The sequence below is a fragment of the Rhododendron vialii genome, chromosome 7a, assembly GCF_030253575.1.
Source record: "Rhododendron vialii isolate Sample 1 chromosome 7a, ASM3025357v1".
Lineage (NCBI taxonomy): Eukaryota > Viridiplantae > Streptophyta > Magnoliopsida > Ericales > Ericaceae > Rhododendron > Rhododendron vialii.
In genome coordinates this window covers 1,147,578-1,161,117 of record NC_080563.1, presented here as the reverse complement: position 1 = coordinate 1,161,117, position 13,540 = coordinate 1,147,578, and the positions used below count along the sequence as shown (strand labels likewise).

The window sequence follows — 13,540 nt, the reverse complement described above, 5'->3', positions numbered from 1 at the left end:
TGGCCTCTCATGTGTATCTATCCTAGTCCGTGTCAACCAATCCCAGTGATGTCACAATCCAAAATTTGGAGTCTCTGGTTCTATCCCGATTCCAGAGAGAGATGGGTAGGTGCAGTTGAGTGTAAATGTTTGACCAACGAAATAAAGGATTGCCCGAGTTCAGTCAAAATTTTGTATCAGTAGGTTAAAAGTACCTTGAGACTTTGGCCTTTGTGCAAGCAGTGTGTCCCCCCACGAAGTCTTTCTTCTTCACACATTGCTATCAATATCGAAGAAGACATAAAAAGTACTTCACTTTGTTTATCCATCAGAAGTCATAACTTAGCTTCACATCTATCCATCAAAGATCAAGAAGAAATTGATTTACATACTACGGAGTACTATTCCATATGGAAGAGGGGATGGGTAAGCGAGAAAATCAGCGCGAGCACGAAAGCATTTTAACTTAGCGCGACCACAAAAGCATTTTTTAAAAACATCTCAAGCTACTTAAATTTATGAGATTGAGAATTGATAGTGGGATCGGATACTACGAGGATTATGTAACAGAGTAGTGCTGGTGCCGGAAGAAGGGGATATGTGGTGGACTGGTTGTGGGTCCCATTGAAGTATACTTTATGTCATTTTTGATAGTAGCACTAGTATTTTGGAGTGGTATTTATCCTTTCTCCTAAAATCATCATAGTGACTACTCGTGTAATTATTTTTTTTTTGATAATACTACTCGTGTAATTCATGTCCATGGAAATATATATATCCGGTAATGGTTAATGGTTAACAACTTTTGAATTTTGGCAACTCCGGAGTTGGCATGGTGGTCAAGGCCTGAGACTTAGGAGTTTGCTTCCTTCTTAAGGTCTTCGGTTCGAAAACGCTGGAGTTATCAACTACTTTGTGGCTAGTGCATTTAAAGTGTGCGTAAGCTGACCTGCACATCTAAGTTGTCGGGAAAAAAAAGCAATAAATTTCAGCGGGAAAAAAAAATGGTAGTACTATAATAAACCCACCATGTTCGACCAACAAAATATTTACTATAATAAACCCAATAATGTGTTTCAAAAGGACGCTTAATTGTTTACTTAAATTAAGCAGGTAATGAGCTCACATGTGACATGATCATCTGTAGTATTTTGTATTGCAAAAGAGGAAAACTTCATTAGGAACAAGTTGAGGATTCTTGATTCTCCATTCTTAATATATATATATATATATATATATATATATATTGTCTCTATTTTAATTCACCATTATAATCATTGTATTTTAGAATTCTTATTATAAACAATTAAGCAACTTGCTTCACCACAAACAAATTTAAACAATAACACCAAGTAAACACGCGAACCATATGACATATATGAATGATTAAGCATAAGGAAAAATAAGCCTAATTTTGTTATATACAATTAAGTATGAAAGTAATTTTTGCAAAATAAGCATAATTTTCTTATGAACAATGTAAAACAAAATAAACAAGCGAACCAAATGATAGGAATAATTTGCAAATACTTAAAAAAAAATAAGCACAATTTTGTTAAAAACAATTAAGTAACTTGTCTCACCAAACCAATAATCCCATAAAATAACGAACTAAAGTGCCTTGTATAATATTTTCGAGACCTCAAATAATGCCAAATAAGTTCAAATTTCAATACATATCTCAGAAATATCAATATATTTTTTTGGATGTCGACACACCTTTTGCGAACTTCAATAAGTCTAGATATACTTCTACCGACCACTCTCTGACCATTTCGCTTTCATATATGTGTGGAGACCATTCCACAATTCAAATAAATACTTACTATATTTTTTAAATTAAAAGTGATGTATTATGAAATAATGATATATCTCATAAAATAAAAATATAGATATTTTAAAAATAAGAACATTAGTAGAACGAGAGACTTGAGATTAGCATTTTTCTCATTTTCGGAAAAGAATATTGTTAACCGTCTGATTAGGATGCCATAGGATTCTACGGATGAAAAAGCATTTCCTGGGGTAGCAGAAGCATTTACTAAAGCACAGTGCACGCGTTATGCCCAGCAGTACCTTTACTCTGCAAAAAAAAAAAAAAGAACTGTTGGGTGGCCCCACAAGATCAAAAGGGCCTCCCCAGTCCCCAAACCGCAATAATTCTCTAACCCCGTTCAATTACACAAACTCTTCCACATCAAACATCGGATTCACACACTAAATGTGTGTAGTGTGTGTGCGCCTCATGTTCGATATGAAAGAGTTTGTGTAATTATGTGTAGTTGTAGCATAGTTATTGAACCAATATAGTGACTTCCCGATCAATGAAGGAATCCACCCGATTTTGAATATTCAGACTTAGTCATGACTTATCCGATGAGGGAAAGAAATATTGATCCGTCTCTATGTCGCGGGTTCAGTCACTAAGCTTCTACTGCCGAAATGCAAATTGAATTGAATCCCTCTCTCCCAATCATATATCCCCTTAATACACTTACGTGTCGTTTGTAGATGAAATACGTTTTTAGAGGTATAATATTGTGGCAGATATATGATAGTATAAAGGGGATTAGTTATACGTGTTTTATTTTGGTATTGTATAGATGGGGACATGCATATGTTTGGTTTGTTTTGTACAATAGTTAATATGGGTGGATAATGGACAAAAAGTGGTATTCACATTAATGGATAAATTGTGCATCGCAATTTTTTTGATTTTATCTTTATTTAATTTTTTTTTGCATTTTTAATTGGGCAAATTTCACTCAGACCCCCTGAGGTATCTGACAATGACAGAAAGTACCCTTCAGTTTTCAAAAATGACAGAAACCTCCCCTATTTCACAGTTTGGGTTTCATTCCGTTAGTTCCGTTAGTAAAGTGGACGGAAAATGTACAAAAATGTACAGAAAATGAAATCTTCAATTTTATTTAGTTCTATAGCTATCTTAGGGCTCTCATTGAAAGTCCTAGAGCCAAAAATTAATTATGACCATTTAGGATAAAATAATTAAAAAAATAAAATCTTCGTACCGATTCAAACGAATTAAAATTTGGAGCATTTAAAATTTTTCTCTTTATTTGATTTTAGGGCTTTCAATGAAGAGCAAATACTTAAAGTGCTCCAATTTTCAATCCATTTGAATCTGTACGAAAATCTTATTTTTCTGATTATTTTTATCCTAAAGTGCAATAATTAATTTTTAGTTCTAAGATTTTCAATAAGAGCCTTAAAATAGCCGTAGAACTAAACGAAGAGGAGATACTTCAGTGCTTCAATTTTTAATTCATTTGAATCGGTGCAAATATTTTTATTTTTTTATCATTTTATCCTAAATGGTCATAGTTAATTTTTGGCCCCAAGGCTTTCAATGAGAGCCTTGAGAGAGCCATAAAACCAAATGAAGAGAAGATACTTAAGTGCTCCAATTTTTAATCCGTTTGAATCGGTGCGAAGATCTTATTTTTCTGATCATTTTATCTAAAAGGGTTATAATTAATTTTTTGCTCTAGGACGTTCAATAAGAGCCCTAAAATAGCTGTAGAACTAAATAAAATTGAAAATTTCATTTTTCGTACTTTTTCCGTCCATTTCACTAACGGAACTAACGAAATGAAACCCAAACTGTGAAATAGGGGAGGTTTCTGTCATTTTAAAAAATTGAGGGATACTTTCTATTATTGTCAGATACCTCAGGGGGTCTGAGTGAAATTTGCCCTTTTTAATTTTAAGCTAAATTTTTATACTCCAGTATGATATAGTATTATAATTTGTCTCATATAAAAGTAAAAAGTACTGGAGTACTTTATTTCCCACGTGTCAAATCGTCCACCACCACTTTGTGAGATCGTCCACCACCGCTAGCTTGGGTCCTGTGTTTTGCTTAAAGGAGTTGATTTGTTTTAAGCTGGAGAGGGCAAATGGGTAATCAAATGTGGAATGAGTGTTCTAGAATAAGAAATTAGTCGGGGATTAATCGTTGAGGGTGCATATTAATCGTTCGAAAGTGACCAACCGCCCGACTAACGCTTATCGACTTTCAAAATATTATCCCTTGTATACAATCTGCCTGGTTAACTATTATTTCACCTATCAAACACCGAATATACGTGGTTCCAAAATATTACATCCAGCGAATAACATATTTGCCTTCCATATACCGTCGGCAAAAGGGGCGTTATCACCTGGTTGCTAGTTATATGCCCACCGTCACGCGCTTTTACTCGCCTACGTTTTGAATTTCCATACTCTCGCGAACACCCGTAAATCAGCCATCGCAAAAACCAAGTGGAACTCGGTCGAGTACACTAACAGCAACATACTCGCTGCAAAATACGAACACCTGGACGTTGCAGAATTGTCGTTATTGGAGTCCACTTGTTTTTTTTTTTTTCCTTCTTCTTCATCCACTTCGTAAAATTCGTTTTCTTTTTGGGATGCCATTAACGACCACCAAATGGATGGTGGATGGTTTTGGTGTGCAAATAATTACTCCACGAGAGAGGCACTTTTCAACAACAAAATTTTAAAATTTTAGGGTTCAGAAATTTAAACATCGAAATGGGTAAATAATACCCACCGAAAAAACACTATTGCTAGGTGCTCTTAACAAACCAAAAATAATTACTAATAAAATTGAAGGATTAAAATAAAAAGTATTAGGTAATTAATGAGATTTACAAGTGGGGGATGGCTTTGGCCACCGATAGCCAACTTGTAGTTCCATCTTTGATTGTATCAATAAGTATATAAGTTTGTTTAGGGGTAGCTCTTATGCAAACAACGTAATATATGTGAAATCTAAAAGTTGGACATTATTAATTTTAAGACGATTACTATTTCGTAGTATGATAGTTAACAGTGGCTTATTCTGTCAAGCTTGTTAGTTCGATCGTGGACAATCAGAGAAAAATTTTAACACTATTACATATTTTTCGGGTCATTAACTTTATAATTTTGAGCTTGAATGTACAAATATATTGGTCTGAACATCAAATTACTAAAAAAAAAAGAGAAAAAAAAAAGGGAGGCTATTGGAGGCCGCACAACATGGGGTGGAGGAGAAGGAAAATCAACATGTTAAATAGTACTCCTTTGCTCTTACGAATGTGAACCCAATTTTGTTTCCATTGAATTTTGACCCTCTGACTGACAAATTGAACCAAAATCCTTTGCTCTTACGAATGTGAACCCAATTTTGTTTCTTTATTTATATACTCTTTGAGATTCCTTTTTTTGATCTGCTCATTGATTTATTAATTTGATTCCTTGTTCTAGGCTAATGTGAACGTGGGTATTAAGGCAGCTGCACTATTACAGATCCTCTAAACAAAGTGTTTAAGCTCTGATTACAAAACCTATTAAAATTACTACTTTATTTCCCTTATGTTGTATCCCATTAATTCTTGGCATGGCACGTGAGTAGTGCGGTACCACCTCCCCGCCAGCAAAAACTAGCATGGCCCAAGTGCAATGACGGAGCCAGAAATTATGAATAACGAGGTCAAATATGTAAAATATCAGATCAAATTAAGCTTATCTTACTTGGTAGAATCGCTTGACACCACTCCCTCTGTGTCCCTCCTTGCCCCCCTTGGGTTGTACCACTTGACCCAATGCCCAAAAGCTTTGTTGGGTTTTACATCTTGAATTGCTAAAAGCTTAGTGGAGAGAAGAAAAAAAAAAAAAAGAGTATATAATTAAGTGGGTGGTATTCATTCAATTTTTGTCTGGAATGGCCTATGCAAATTGCCACGATGTTAGAATCCATTTTGTAGACCTTTTTTCTCGAAAAGATTAAAAAAACGAAAAATTACTTGAAAAAATCACATATTGTAAAAAAAAAAAAAATTGATTCTCTTTGTCCTCGGTTTGAAAATCACAAGTGCTATTGAACATTTCTTAGATACTTTATTCATTCTTTCGAAGATAATTAACTTTCTGTTTCAATGAAGTTTAAGCCATCGAAAAGACTATAATTTCTAGTCCACGTGTAACTGAGCAGTTTTCAACGAAATTAAAGAGGAAATTGGTCAGTCGAAATACGCGTAAATTAGTCTGGATATCCCTCACCGTAAAACAAAATAATACTACTAAAAGGAGAGTGACTCACTAAACACAAAAAGCCAACGATATTAGTAATAGGTACACGTAGCACAATTAATCACTTGATTTTGTTCAAGGTGGGGAAAAAGGGTAATCATTCATTTCTTATTGTTAGATTTAAGATGCCTTGCTTAGATTAGGGGAAAACCACGCATAATTTGACAATCGGAGTTAAAGTTTTGTGCCCTACTAGATTTTACCTTTCACGATGTAACCAATCACGCGCACAAGCCATGCGTGTGCTCCACATTCCCAAGACCCAACCTTTTCCCAAGACCCAAGACCCAACCTCAGTCATATATTTTTGTAGGGAAAAAAACCTTACTCATAATCTTTCAAAATATTCTACCCTCGCTCTCAATCTTCGTATTGTATTTGTACTATTAATCCTCGCTTTCACGGATTTTAATAGTTTGAGATATAGTTTAAAAATGCTTTTATGCTATGCTCTCGCTCATGCACGTAAGAAAAATCATGTGATTTGTTTCGATAATCGGATGCTCGAATTAGTTTTCAAGCACCTCGATTAATTTCAAGCCTCTGAAGTTAATTGTCGGATAAATCGCAAGTGACCCTAAAGTTCGGAATGCTGCTTTTGTTGATTTGAACTAGTGATCTCTTGAAAGACCGTTCTTTTAGTTACGTTCTTATGTCCATTTGGCCAGATCCTTTGCGTTGCAAATAATCACGTGATTTGTATCCAGCCATTTTGATATCAACAAGAGAGAGCAAAAAAAACAAAATAAAGAATGCACTACTGGCCTCCACTTTTTCTTTCCTCTTCTCTCTCCTGTCGGTAGGTGGTAAGTATCTCACGAGTCATGATGACACAAGAAAGAAGAAAATACGCATATGAACACAGAGAAAAAGAGAGAGGGGGTTAGAGCGTGTGGACTTTGTCTAAGATGGTGCCACCGTTTTGACATTTTCGCAAGTCAACCCCAAAGGCCAAATAAAACAAAAGCAGCTGTGGTGTCTAAAGAGAGAGAAAGGAGAGAGAGACACATAGATCAAAAGATAAGCGTTGATATTGCCAACTTCCACTCCTCTCTCTCTCTATAAATAATTATTGCTTTCCACTACCTCTCTCTTAACCTCGAAAAGTCAGCGCCTTCTTTTGTTTCCTCTCTCTCTAGGGCAGAGCAAGCACGGCAGAAGCAGGGGAATGGCGGATGATTGGGACCTTCAAGCGGTGGTCAGAAGCTGCTCTGCCGCCACTGCCACCACCACCACCGCATCTACCTTTCTACCACAAGATGATCAATTCCTGTTCTTTCCAGATCCGTTTGAACCTAGAAGTAGTGAGAGAGTTGAAGAGTTGCATGAGTTGTTCAAGCCCTTTTTCCCCCAATTTCAAACCCTGACACCTCAAAACAACAGACCCATCTCACCTCTCTCTGTTCTTGGTGGCTTACAAGATCTATCATCACAACCACCACCACCACCACCACCACAACAACAAAGACAACAAGAAAAGCAGAAACATCATAAGCTGTCTGTTACTGGTTCAAGAGCTTTTATGACCAATACTTCTACTACTGCTATTTCACATACCCCAAGCCCAAGGTCCAAGAAAAGGTAAAAACTTCTTCTCTTTTGGGTAAAATTGGTGTTATGATGTTCTCAATTGGAAAAGTGTGAGATTTGGGACGTACCCATCTCTTTGATTGAGCTCCTTTGGTGATTATGCTGCTTGTTTTCTCACAGGAAGAGCCAGATGAAAAGGGTTTGTGAAGTTCCAGCAGAGGGCTTGTCTTCTGATATGTGGTCTTGGAGGAAATATGGGCAGAAACCCATCAAAGGCTCTCCATATCCGAGGTGGGTTTTCAATTTTGCGGCCAAAAAAGTTTTTTTTCTTCTAATTATAATTTCAATATGAGTTACTGTACTTTTCTTCCTTTGATAGTAAAAAGAAATGATTCAATTTTGCTCTGAGAAACAGAAAAGTTTTGTAATGAAGGGTTTCATGTTTTAATTGCGTTAAAACATAATTGAAGTTCTTCCTCTGGCTTTTGAAAGCAAAATTTGCATTAATTTTCGGTCTCAAAAGAAATATGGTGTTTCTCAAAGGCAACTAGTGCTTGTTCTTTCTTGTTTTCTTTTCTTTTTTTGGGTAGCATTGGACCAAATTGATTTGTTTTTCTTTGTGAATGAAACAGAGGATACTACAGATGTAGCACATCAAAGGGGTGTATGGCCCGGAAACAAGTGGAGCGAAACAGATCCGACCCGGGAATGTTCATTGTCACCTACACCAACGAGCACAATCACCCTATGCCCACCCACCGGAACTCACTCGCCGGAATCAGCCGCCAAAAGCCTGCTGCACCTGAAACCGTCGCAGCCGGTGAAACCCACAACAACCCCTCTTGCTCCGATCCGGTTTCTCCGGTGGAGAGCAGAGAAGAAGAGTTAGAAGATCTGATGGAAGAGAGAGAAGAAGATGAGTCGGGTGGTGTTTCTGATATGGTTATAAGTGATGATTTCTTTGACGGTTTGGATGAGATTACCGGCTTGGCGGCCGGAGATTCCTCTCCGGATCACTTGCCTGCGAGTTTACCCTTCCCTTGGCTGGCCAACAACGCTACAACCACCACCGCAGGCGGTGGCTGAGTTTCTGGTTAAGTCTTACTTTATGCCCGCGCGAGCGTGAAAATATTTCTCAAAAAATCTCAAACTATTAAAATATCTGAGACCGAAGATTTAGAGCGAAAACGAGAAGCAACTATGAAGAATTATGTGACTAAAGTCTTCCGAAAACATGATTCATTCGGAAGACATGGAATGTGAATGATGCATTTTTTTCCCTTCATTTTAGACTTTTTGATTTGTTTATTTTTTTTTCCCTTAGTATTAGAGAGAAGGTTTCCACCAGTGGCAAAGAATCTTTATGACAATGTTTTGTACGTATAACGTATAATTCCACCTTCCATTATAGATGAGTCTTGTAGAGGAAAAAAGCTGTTTTATTCCATGTTTCTAGATGCACTGTAATATAGCGACAGGAGTTTAGTTCTTCACATTCATGATTAATTTCTCTCTTGCCTTTTAATGGGCTTTGTGTATCGGGTGATGTTATTGCCAGACACAAAACACAAGCATTTGTATCCGCATTTCTAATGCACTCTAAGTTGCACAATCGTAACATGAAGGATTTTCTCTATCAAATGCCAATCGACTGAGTCACTTAGTGAAGATAATTTGAAGTCTAAAGATTGAATATTGATCCAATGGTTGAGTCACTTCTAACGAGCCGGTGACAGGCGGTGAGAACTTCCTTATTTGTGTACTCATTGAGTAAATGGAATATACTGAAAACAGAGGAGGTCCCAGGGTCATAATTTTAATCAATTATGTAATAGTACTAGTAATTAGGGCGACTGGGCCAGCAATCCCCACGATGAATGCTTGACAATATCTGGGCTATGATTCCATTTCAGGTTGTCCTATAAGTCCATGTGGTAACTATTTCTATAGTTAAACAACCACTCCAGTTACTTGATTCTGAATGACAGTACCAAACAATCTCTGAACGGTCTAAACAACAGAATCAAACTCACCGTTCTGTGAATAGATTCCATTAGGGAGGTTTTAACTGATTTGTCTAAAGCCTGGTCAGCTTAACCATTAATAAATGTGTGTGTGTGTGTGTGAGAGAGAGAGAGAGAGAGAGAGAGAGAACTTTGGCATGGGCATGGATTTGTCAGTGGCCATAGGTCTGAGGTGTGAATTTGCTATATGCATTTACAACAGCTATAGCCTTAAGCAGGTCTTTCTACGGGACCTCGAAGACAGATCCAATTACAAGTCCATCACAAAATTAACCACAATATTAAGCACAATAAAAGGGTCAAAAGCAAGAGTGATTGCCTGAGAAAAGGATAATGTTTATAACCAGAACATGCACAAGCATAAAACTCAATGAAATTGCAAATTCAAGACAAATGGCCGACCACGAAATTTCTATTTAACTTATTGCATTGTTTTCATAATGGGACTCATTAAATTGTCAAATCAAAGAAACTTCAGAACTTGCATCATAATACAAATGTAACTCTTCCACTGACTTGATATGAACTACGCACAAACGGAAATCCCTCCATTTTGACCCCACAACATGTCGAGATTACTCAATGCTCCTAGCTTATTGCTCCAGACAGTTCTTCCCACCATACATTGGCGCTGGAACAGTAATTTTTCCCAAACATGGCCAAAATACTACCAAGAATGTAGAATTTTTCTGCTCTGTCTGAAGATTCCTAATCACTTCCAGGTCAAAGCAAGCACTCTACGCTGTTGAGAGTGAAACTTCATATCCTTGGACAAAGCTTTTCAATTTTTCTGTTTCACCAACAGCAGGAAGCCAGTTAGTGAGAATCTCCATGGTGACATAATCGGGATTACAAGCTTGTTCGGTCATCTGATTCATAAGCTCAAATGCCTTCTCCAACCAATTAATATCCTGAAGTCCTTTCAACATTGCATTAAACGTGTTGGTATTTGGCCTCACCCCCTTATCCTTCATATCATCCATAAGAGACAGAGCAACTTCCACCTTCTTATTCTTGCATAGAGAATCGATCAGCATATTGAAAATGACAGTGTTAGGAGGAACCCTAGAACCAGAGCTCATCTCCCTAAATAGTTTCATAGCATCATCAAGGTTGCCAACCAAACAATATGCGTGAATCAAAGCCCCGTAAGTAACAACACTAGGCATAAGACCTTCATCAACCATCTTCCTCAAAAACTTATGGGCAGTCGAGAAATCACCAACTTTGCTGAAATATGAAATCAAAGTGTTGAATGTCACTCCATCAGGCTTTACTCCAGCCTGATCCATTTCCTTGAGCATCCCATAAGCTTTATCCAACTTATTCTTCCTACAGAACCCGCCAATCAGAATATTGTAACTCAAAACATCCAAACAGAACCCATTTTTCTTCATTACTGATGCAATAAAGCTAGCATCATCCAACCTTCCGGCTTGGGTCAGACCAGCTATCAAAGTGTAGTATACAATTGCATCGGGTGAACATTCTACTTTAGACATATCATTAAACAACTCCATTGCTTTGTCGATATTGTTGACATTACAAAAGTCATTTATTAAGGCTGTGTAAGTAATTGCATTACCTTTCAAACCTTTCCCTTGCATTTCATTAAAGAACTCCATTGCACTATTGATACGCCCGTGCTTGCACATACCACCAACCAAGGAGTTGAGGGTGATCACGTTTGGCAGCATTCCTTCCTTGTTCATCACATCAAAAAGCTCACGGGCCTTATCAATTTCACCAGCTTTGCAAAACCCATCAATGAGGCAATTGTATGTTACCGTATTCGGTTCACAGCCATGCGATCTCATCTGTTCCACCAAAACCAAACCCTTTTCCTGCCTTCCCACTTTACAAAATCCATCAATTAGAGTATTATAAAGGATTGTATCTGGTGTAACTGAAAATCCCTCACTTCCACTTCCTCCAGACATCTTCTCAAACACCTCCAACGCCTCATCAACCCTACGAAACTTACACAAATGATTAAGAAGAATACCAAACGTTATAACATCAGGCTGCACACCGTTTTCCTTCATCTCTGCCAAAAGTTTGTTCATTCTTGGAAAATCCCGGTTTCTACCCAACCCAGTCAAAAGCGCATTACACGTAGGAGCTTGCACATCGCCAGCTGCGTTCATTACCTCATGTAACACATCCCAAGCCCGGTCAATCTTCCCACTCCTACACAGCTTCGTGATCAATTGGGTAAGCCTCACCGGAGATGGGAAAACACGATGCTCCCCAAACTTCGAAACCAACCCAACAATTTCCTCCTCACTAACACTCCTCCCATTCGCATCCCTCCGCAACAACCCACCGATAACAATATCCACAGTACTCTCATTAGGCGAAATTTTCCCATCTCGGCAAAGCAGCATTTCGTCGAGCACTTGGAAGGCATCATCGACCCTTCCAGCTCGCACCAACACACCCAACAACACATTGCTTATATGAGTGTTTCGCGAATCTGGGTCGAGTTCTTTGTAAACGAGAATCGAATCTGAAACTAATCCAGCTCGGCCGAAGCACCGGACCAAAAGGGCCGCCGAATTGACATTAAGAGGAATGTTGTACTCTTTGAATGAGGTGAAGAGTTGGCTAACTTTTTCGGGCGAGTAATTGGTTTGATCGCGGCTTTCTGCGAGTTCGAAAATGGCTTGGAAAGAAGTGGAGAGAGAGTCAGGGTCCGGTGGTGTTGGCAAGGTGGTTCGAATGTAGTCGAAGAATTTGAGGGCTTCGGTGGTGGTGGTGAAGCTGCGGGTGATTTGGTAGAGAGAGGAAGGGGACAGAGAGTGAGAGGAGTGAGAGAGAAGGCTGCGGAGCTCGTCGTTGCTGGTCCAATTGGTTGGGTTGTTTTGTAGGATAGTTAGGATTTGAGTTACGAGTGTGTTGTTTGACGGCGGTGGTGGTGGGTCGTCGGCGGAGGAGGAGGAGATGTGGCGGAGGAGTGGTGGATGATTAGAGGGGCGTATGTGTTTGAGAAGGTGGAGTGGGGTTGAGAGTCTCGAGGCTGCCATTGTTGAGCTTATTGTTGTGTTTTGAGAGTACTGGGTTCACTTTGGAGAGGACATGTACGTCATGTTGGGGAGCTTAGGTTGTGTTTGTAAATTTTTTTTGTTTTGTTTTCTCGGTCAGAGGTGTTTGACTCAGTTTACGCGTAACTACGAGTATTCTTCTCTCCAATCTAGCTAAAGGCACAAACCATTATTATTGAGAGCAGAGGATTCACAAGAGATTTCTCTCATGTAACCTAGACTCAAAATGTTGTCAAAGTTTCGACTCAGAATGTCTGAATTTATCGTGTTTCCACTTGTGACTTTAGGTTGTGTTTGGAAAATAGAGAAAAGGAAAGGACAATTTGAGAAAAATGTGAAGAAAATTTTGACGTGGACGATACAATATACTCCTAGTTTGTAAGTTTATCCTCTTTTTCTTCCCAAACAAAACGAGGAAAAAATTTTGTGAAGTAGGGTGGTAGCCAATTTGGTAGGACACAATGTACCTCTGCACAAGACCAATGGTCAAATGACACTAATAAATACTTTTCGCATGTCCTCCAAAAAAAAATAATAAAAGAGTTTTAAGTTTTAACTTTGTTTGATTTCCTATCTTGAAAAAGGAGGAGGGGAAAATTTTCTTTTGTTTAATTTTCATCTTCACAAATTTTTTTTAAATTTCTTTTCTGCTTTTTCCTCAAGTATTTTTCTTCTTCTTTTGTCTTCTCTTTCATAAGTTCCAAACACAGCAGCTAGAGGGCTTGTTCCCGTAATTGTTTAGAAGTATTTTATTTATTCTCTCATTACTACTACTACTAGTAGTATTTTGGTAATTCTAGAAAAGAAAAGAAGAAGGTTTGTTTCTGCTCCGTTGGACTGCTACCTTTTACTGTGTATGAA

The 13,540-nt window shown here is 38.0% G+C and overlaps 2 protein-coding genes across 2 annotated transcripts; one reads left to right on the top strand and one right to left on the bottom strand.

Annotated features, from left to right (window-relative positions):
- Nucleotides 1–7,043: 7,043 nt before the first annotated feature.
- Nucleotides 7,044–9,104, top strand: LOC131334637 (WRKY transcription factor 22). The gene is made up of 3 exons (XM_058369763.1): nt 7,044–7,662; nt 7,792–7,902; nt 8,244–9,104. Exons 1-3 carry the CDS (start codon nt 7,250–7,252, stop codon nt 8,695–8,697), a joined length of 978 nt encoding a protein of 325 aa, XP_058225746.1. The 5' UTR covers nt 7,044–7,249; the 3' UTR covers nt 8,698–9,104.
- Nucleotides 9,105–10,018: 914 nt separating this feature from the next.
- Nucleotides 10,019–12,738, bottom strand: LOC131334636 (pentatricopeptide repeat-containing protein At3g61520, mitochondrial). The gene has a single exon (XM_058369762.1). The coding sequence runs from the start codon at nt 12,659–12,661 to the stop codon at nt 10,373–10,375; it is 2,289 nt and encodes a 762-aa protein (XP_058225745.1). The 5' UTR covers nt 12,662–12,738; the 3' UTR covers nt 10,019–10,372.
- Between the last annotated feature and the right edge of the window lie 802 nt (nt 12,739–13,540).